At 44.2% G+C, this 8,430-nt stretch overlaps 1 protein-coding gene across 1 annotated transcript; it reads left to right on the top strand.

The window, feature by feature from the left end:
- Window positions 1–2,430: 2,430 nt before the first annotated feature.
- LOC113360718 lies at window positions 2,431–3,147 on the top strand. Its single transcript, XM_026604189.1, has 2 exons — window positions 2,431–2,777; window positions 3,105–3,147. Exons 1-2 carry the CDS (start codon window positions 2,431–2,433, stop codon window positions 3,145–3,147), a joined length of 390 nt encoding a protein of 129 aa, XP_026459974.1.
- The last annotated feature ends 5,283 nt before the right edge of the window (window positions 3,148–8,430 follow it).

Below are 8,430 nucleotides of genomic sequence, written 5' to 3'. Positions count from 1 at the left end.
AGTAACCAGCACACGCTTCTGCGTGGTAGAAGCACCTTCGCCCTACAATGTGATCATGGGCAGACTATGGGTCCATAGATTACGAGAAACAGCTTCAACGTATCATCAGTACCTACGCTTCCCCGCACTTATGGGAGAAATGGAGATCAAAGGTGACCAGCAAGACGCGAGGCTGCAATTTAGCAGAAATCCGACTCAACAAAGAAAGAGCTATTGCTCAGCAGCATGAAAGAAAGAGGCGTACATCAAATACTAAGGAAGTGCAGAACGCAGTACCCTCAGCACACAAGGACGCCTCAGCACCAGAAATAAATACCTCCACCACTCCAGGTGCAGACGTCTCCACTAAATAACAATTACAGAAAAGCACCCCTCACATCTCCTCGCCAATTGAACCAACAAAGAAAATCAACATCGGAACAGAGGAAGAACCAAAGATGTTAAGCATCAGAACGTTGCTTGAAGATGAAGAGGAAGTGCAGCTACAAAGGTTATTAAAGGAACACGCAGATGTCTTTGCATGGTCAATGGAAGACATGCCAGGAATTGATCCGAACTTGGTCTCACACCACCTTCGAATCAAACAGGAGATACCACCATTCAAGCAACGCATACGTAAGGTGGCGGACATCTACCATGAAGAGGTAGAAAAGGAATTGCAAAGGTTAATTAAAGCAGGATTTATACGAGAAGTCAAATATCCCACGTGGATATCCAACATGGTCATAGTTCCAAAAAAGAACGGAGGCGTACGCATTTGCATCGATTTCATCAATATTAACAAAGCGTGCCCCAAAGACAGTTACCCACTGCCAAATATTGACCAACTGGTCAATGCAACAGATGGTCATCAAAGATTATCCTTCATGGATGGATACTCAGGCTATAACCAAATATCCCTTGCATAAGAAGATCAGGAGCATACTGTGTTCTCTACCCCACAAGGCTTGTATTGTTATACAAGGATTCCTTTCGGACTAAAGAACGCGGGGGAAACATACCAACGATTATTAGAAAAAATCTTCAAGCCATGGATAGGCAAGATACTGGAGGTCTACGTAGACGACATGCTTGTCAAAAGCAAAGAAGCAAAAAACCATCTCTCAGACCTAAGGGAGATATTTGAATCTATGAGAAAATTTCACATGAAGGTAAACCCGGAAAAATGCACGTTCGGAGTTACCTCAGGGAAATTCTTAGGCTACTTGGTCACCAAACGAGGAATCGAAGTAGATACTGAAAGGGTCAGAGCAATAATGGATATGCCATCCCCGCAAACGCTAAAAGGAGTACAAAAGCTAAACGAAATTTTAGCTCCCATGGGAAGATTCATATCCAGGTCGTCAGATAAGTGCAAAGCGTTCTTCGATACGCTAAGGAAAAGAAGCAGGTTTACATGGACCAAAGAGTGTGAGCAAGCTCTTCACAAGATCAAGGAATACTTAGCATCAGTACTCATCCTGCAAAAGCCGGAGCCAGGTGAGATACTCGCCCTATACCTAGCAGCAACAAGCTACGTTGTAAGCAGTATTGGTAAGAGACCAAGGGAAAGGAGAAAAGCCCATATATTATGTTATCAAGACACTCAGTTCGGCGAAGCGTAACTACGCCAAGGTGGAGCAACTCATATATGCCTTAGTAGTGGAAACAAAAAAGCTAAGGATATATCTCGATGCGCACACCATCAGAGTTTTCACAAAAGCTCAGATAAGCCAAATCCTTGACAGCACGGAGAAGATCAGAAGAGTGGAAAAATGGAATGTCATGATCAAACAGTTCCATATAATCTTCGAAACCAAGAAAACGGAGAAATCACAAATCTTGGAAGACTTCTTGGCGGACTTACCACTAAACGACGAAGCGGAGATAGACGACATCCCAGGAATGAAGGAAGAAAAGCCGTAACCAGAAGACCTCTTGGAACCGCATAACGCACGAAGGTGGGAAATATTCGTAGATGGCTCCTCAAACGGAGAAGGATCAGGCATAGGTATCGTGATAACGACCCCTACTGGAGACCGACTCATCTATGCATTAAGGTTAGAATTCGAACAATACACTAATAACATCACGGAGTATGAGGCAGTCATACACGGCCTACGATTAGCACAGGAGTTGGGCATGTCATATGTCTGTTTAACTAGTGACTCGCAGCTGGTCATTAGACAAATAGAACTCAAGTATCAAACTTTGGATCCAATACTATCTTCGTACCTAAAGCTGGCACAAGAGCATGCGGCGAAGATCAACAACGTCGTGTTTAGGCACGTCTTCCGAAAAGACAACAGACACGCAGATGCCTTAGCATTCATATCATCAATGCTGAAGGACAAAAATACTACCTCAATCCAAATTGGGAGAATTTATTAACTTTCGATAGATGGATTAATCTCCGCCACCGAAGGTACCTTAGCTGTCCAAACCAGGGCTATGAGGGAAGTAGAAAAAGAAAAAGAAGATGAAAGAATGGAGGATCCAGAAAATGACGCCGAGGAGTCTGACGAAGGTAAACCCATGTCAGATGAAAACAATGAAGATGAAGCTGAGGACGATTGGAGAATTCCAGTTCACCAATACCTCGACAAAGTTACTTTACCAGCAGATGTCAAGGAGGAACGAAAGCTCACGTCGAAAGCAGCAATGTACAGCCTGCGAGACGGGGTATTATATAGAAGGTCATTTATTGGACCTTTGATGAGATGCCTCTCACAAACCGAAGGTAGAAGGATATTGCATGATATACACAGTGGAGAGGCTGGCAATCATAGCGGAACAAGGTCACTAGCAATCAAAGCTAAAATGCAAGGGTACTATTGGCTAAGCATGGACGAAGATGCGAAGAATATAGCAAGGCGTTATGAAAGATGCCAATGCTACGCAAGAAAAATCATAGCGACAGCAACAGAGCTTAACTCAGTCATCATCCCTTGGTCATTCTCCAAATGGGGTGTTGATATCGTTGGACCTTTGATAAAAGGGTCGTCAAAAAGAAGATATCTTATTGTAGCTACGGATTACTTCACCAAATGGGTGGAAGCAAGGGCTTCGGCAAGAATTAGGGACACGAATGTCTTCAAATTCTTGTTCGAGCAAATCATATACAGGTTTGGAATACCAGCAGCCATAGTCTCTGACAATAGCAAATAATTGGAGGGAAAGAACATAGATATGCTCTTTAACGCCTTCAACATTTAGAAAAACAAGCCCACTCCGATATACCCTAAGAGCAATGGACAAGCGGAGACCACTAACAATACGATAGCGATGAACTTAAAGAAGATGTTGTGTGCATACAAGAAGAGATGGTGCGAACAGCTACACAATGTCCTATGGGCCTACCGCACTACAAGAAGGGCAGCCACGGGAGAATCTTCGTTCTTACTAACCTACGGAGCCGAAGCAGTCGTTCCAACGAAGATAATACTGCCAACGAAAAAAACAGAAGCGTGGGAAAAGAACCTAACAGCTGACCTCATGCTGGAAAAACTCGAAGACCTCGAAGAAAGGCGGGAAGTAGCTTTGCAAAGGATGGTGAATTATCAGCGAAGGCTAGCTCGTGAATACAACAAACGGATAATACCTAGAAACTTTTTGGTAGAAGAATATGTGTTACGTCAAATACCACCATACCAAAGGAAGAAGGAATGGGGAAAGCTAGCTCCAACGTTGGACGGACCCTACATCATACACGACATTGCTGGGAAAGGTTTATACTAGCTAAGTAACCTCAAAGGGGAAGTATTACAACACCCTTGGAATGCAATGTACCTAAAGAAGTATTACCCGTAAGAGAATGGTTATCACTCAGGAGAAGAAGGGAAGGGGCGGTAGCCCACCATGTTCTATCCATGATCAAAGGTATTATAAACCTAACTAATCAATGAAAGAAACTTTTTGCTAAGAGAAAGTGTATGTTGATTAAAAAAAAGTGGTTTAGAATAGAGACCCTCCGCAAGATTTGACGATGAGACAAAGCACGACATAACTGCGCATATGTCAATATCGGATCCTAAGGGCAAACAAATCCCTCCAAAAGGCAAATAATAAGCAATATATCCCATAAAGAGAGATACCTTGTCGAAGTAAAGCAGCAATCATGATGAACGCGTAGGGTTACAGGAAAAATATTGCCCACGTAGGAACCATCACCACCACGGTACCTTCTGTCCAAAGGATACTAACGTAGGACGATGAATGTTCCACCAAAGGTTAAAAAGATAAAAATACCTTAGCACTTAGTGATGACTTGAACGTGCAAATAATTAGACACAATACTTCTACATATATATATATATATGAATTTAAAGGTACCGTAATAGAGTTACCTAAAGAAGACCAACGCACCCCAAAAGTTGCAGGTAACAAAGGTCCGACCGTTACAAATAACGGAGCATTGTTTCAAAAGAAAGGAGACAACGAAGGACCCTCAGCTGGGGGCATAATACAACAAAGGATTTCGGTTAAAAACAAAGTTAGCATAACACAATCAAGGATAAGGAAGACGAGGAAAGAAGCCTGAGCTGACAGATCAGAAGCCGACTTCTGACGAAGCTCCATAAGATGAGCACTGAGTTGATCATTAGCTTGCTGAAGATCCTCAGCCTTAAACTTAGCAGCAACATCAAACTGACGAGATATTTCCAACTTGGATACCTGACCCTTGAGGTTGCTGATCTTAGCATTTGCACCCACCAGCCGCTCTTGGAGACCTACGGATACGAAGGATATCATAAACAATGCAAAGCAACTAAAGATTCGAGGAATACTACGAAGGGAATAGTCATCCTAAGCTACCTCCGGCATGGCTATGGGACTCTTCTGAACTATGCTGAGCCTCAGCAAGGTCCACCTCAGCCGTATCAAGATCATCCAAAAGGGTATCCCTTTCAGTCCGAAGATCGTCAACATCTATGCGGAGCGACGCATTCTCAGAGGATAAAGCTTGGTACACATTCTCTAACCCTTCAAATCTTTTTACTAAGGATGCATGAGACATAGAAGAAGGCACGGAGCCGGCGTCGACAAGTTTGTTCTTAAGGAAGCAGACCTCGGAGGTCAATACATTACGCTCTGCAGTAACCTTGGCTAAAGAAGCGCAAGCATCTTCAAAATCAGCATGATATTTCTTACAAATAACTTCTTGAGCAAAGATAAGTTTCTCAACTAAGGAAATATCCTCCTTTTGCTTTAAAATAAGACTTTATTTCCATTTAAGGGCTTCGTCACACTCCTTACGAAGCGCAGCCATCTGCTTCACTAAATCAGCATTATCGGCAGACTCAAGGGAAAGATGGGCCTCATTATGAACGGTCACATTCATCAACCTATCAGACTTCTTTTAGTAATACCAGACGTCGGAGGTTATCTTAGCCACTTGATCTTTGAGATATATAAGTTCACTAGAAGTACTGGCTGGCAGATGAAGGTTGTCTCAGAACCAAGCAACCGCAAAGTAAATAAACAAGCTATGGAGAAGGAAGAAACTAACCAATAGATTTGGAGGACTCAGTGGCTAAGGCAGAATCAGTAGCTTTACGACCCTCCACGACAACCTTAGCAGCGTTATTAGCTTTCTCAAGAGCCAATAAGCAAGCTTCCAGAGACCTCTGCGTCTTCCTCAAGTCACCCTCCAATGAAGATATCTTAGCAATTGAAGCAGCGTCACTAGACGAAGGCTGCTGAGAAATAACAAGGGCATAATATTGACGAGAACGCTCCAGCGGGGCACTCATATGAGTACACTTATCCCTATATACCTTAAACAAGGTATAACCAACATCGATTTGCTTACAAAGCTGCAAACAAGGCAGTATGAGAGGAGGAAAGGGAGTAGATCGAGAAGAAAGGCGACAAAGTAAGAATCACTTACCGAGAATGCTGAGAGACGAGGGAGAAAGATGGCGTAGGTATCCATAAAAGCTTTCATTTCTTGAATGTTACCCCGGGGGATCTCACCAAAGCTTTGAATAGAGCGAAGACAATCAGGATCAAAGAACAAGTCTTTGGCAGTACAGTATTGAGCAGACAAGGCATCCAACTGCGAAGCTATCTCAAAAGAACTACCAAGATGATGATAGTCAACTCGAACAGCAAAGGGACCCTTGGAATCACGAAGGATGGCCTCAAGAATAACATCATCAGAGCTACCTAAGCTCAAGCTCTCCGACATTCGACCTTGGCTAGATTCAGCAACTGCACCCTCGTTCGTTTGCACGCGAGCAAGGGGTACAACAGCTGAACCCTCACCACGACGGAGGGATGGCATGGTGGAAAAGCTAGGAACAGAAGGAATATCCAGGGAGCCGCCCAAATCCATATCACCAGCAGAAGGAAGATTTCCCAGTATGGCCCAGTCTGGTGACGAAGGTGGAACTCCAACATCTTTGCTAGCAGGGGCAGTAGAAACAGACTGAGCACTCCCTAGTGAAGCAGGAGCAGCATCGAAAGAGAAGATGGCTAGTGAAATCACAACCTTCTTCTTCTGCTGAGAATCTGAGCTACCAGCCCTCGCCGAAATGGCAACATCCTTAGCAAATGAACCGCTAGATTGGAGGGAAGTGGCGGGAGACGAAGGAAGGCTCTTCGAAGCTACAACAGCAGCTCCACCAGTAGTAGAAACGGTGGGAAAAGCCTTGCTAGGAGAAGAAAACGAAGGAATCTTCAAAGACAACGTAGGTACAGGCGCTTGAATACTAACATGCCCGATCAACTGAGGACCGGCACCAGCAAGGAGGTTCTCACCTTCAACGGAAGCAGCTCGGACTGGGCTAGGGTTATCCTTGGAAAAATCCTCTTCAATGTGATCCAAGTGAGGACTAAAGCCAGTATCCTTGATATCCTCCATATCTTCGTCAACATGTTCCTCAACAGCGGGCTTAGGGTCATCATCCAAGACATCAAGATCAACCACGATCTTCAGCTTTCCCTTCCTCTGAGAAGACTGCAAAGAAACACATGCGACAGCTAAGAATCAGGGGCAAGGTACTAAGGAATATATAAACACAAAGGTATGATCCTTACCTCCGCAGGTGTACCAGACGAAGCTTTCCTCTTCCTAGTCCTGGTGGTCACGGAATTACCAGCAGAGCCTTGAGCAGTCCCAGCAGAAGAAGCAGGGGCATGCTGGAAGCCATCAAAATAAAGACGCTAAAGTTAGCAAAGATACCATAGGAGATAAAGCTATCTAAGCAGGACAAAGTCTCTACAAAAAAGGTACCTCGTGAGAAGCAGCAGCATTGAAAACCTAAGGCTGATAACCATCATACTTCTCAGGCAGAGAACGAGCTGAGCGAGGAATCGAAGGGTCAACAGTGGTAAAACCATAGGACCAAGTACCAACCACACGAAGGGGAGTACGATCCCAGCGGTCATCGTGATCAAGACGAATGCGGTCAGACTTTGGCAAAGACAGCCTAGCAGAGTATGGGATCGTAGTCAAACTGGTCTTGTCAATTTCCTCCAGCAAACAAAGGCTGTTACCTTCCCTAATCTTCCTATCAGTAACATGGATGCGACGAGGGTCAACTCTCCAAGGAAGAAGGTTAGTCTTTTGAATAGCATCAGCATAGGTGGCATTGAAGTTGGCGGGAGTATAGTCTTCTCGCTTAGATCTCCCCTCAGCAAAGGGATCATAAGACTCCAAGGTGGTCTTTCCCCTACTACGGTACCAACACTCACGAAGGGAACACCAGTAATTACCAGTATACTGATAGATTCCTCGAACTTGAGTCTTGTTCGCCGAGTCATCCCTAGTGGATAAGACATCATAATAGAAAGAATCCTTTCTACTATAAAGAGGAAGAAACATACCAGCGGCCAGCTGACCAACACTAATCAAAAGGTTATTCTCATGGTTAGGAAAATCTCGAATGAGAGACTCGGTGAGGACATCAGGGCCGTTAACAAAAAAGATCTCAAACTTGTGAAGACGAAAGTTCTTTGCAATCTCAGCAAGGGACAAGTGACCATAGCCATCTTTTTCACGTAATTGAAGCCTCTACAGCTCGTAATGAGGAGGAGGAGGTGGAAGATCTTCAACATCAAACTCTTCAGCCTCAGACTCCGCGGCCTCCTCAACAACCGTAGATATATCAGCAATCGCAGGGACGTCAGTATCCTCAGGAGGAAGGGATGGTGTAGCATCAGGATGATCCATCCGCAGAGGAGGATCAGTCGACGAAGACACCCTCGTCCAGTTACGCGCAGGTTTTTTCGGAAGCCTCATTATACCTAACACTATCAGGAAAAACTTCATCATCAGCAATGGCGGCAGAAAAATTACAGTACCTCCAAAAGGCAAGTAAAGGGGCAGAAACTGGAAATTTTGGGCATGGGTTTTATAAACCAACCAAAAAGACCCGTTTGAACATATCATGATGCAAAAGAGGAAATATTTGATCACACGACCAAATTGGCAGGCGAAGAAACAAT

This window comes from Papaver somniferum, chromosome 3 (genome assembly GCF_003573695.1).
Source record: "Papaver somniferum cultivar HN1 chromosome 3, ASM357369v1, whole genome shotgun sequence".
Lineage (NCBI taxonomy): Eukaryota > Viridiplantae > Streptophyta > Magnoliopsida > Ranunculales > Papaveraceae > Papaver > Papaver somniferum.
Note: the sequence above shows the minus strand (reverse complement) of the source record. Positions and strands in the feature narration are given on the sequence as shown.

Coding starts and splice junctions, on each gene's coding strand:
- LOC113360718 (XM_026604189.1), top strand. CDS start 2,431: ATGAGGGAAGTAGAAAAAGAAAAAGAAGATGAAAGAATGGAGGATCCA. Junction 2,778..3,104: donor GGCAATCATAGCGGAACAAG/GTCACTAGCAAT, acceptor AATCATATACAG/GTTTGGAATACCAGCAGCCA.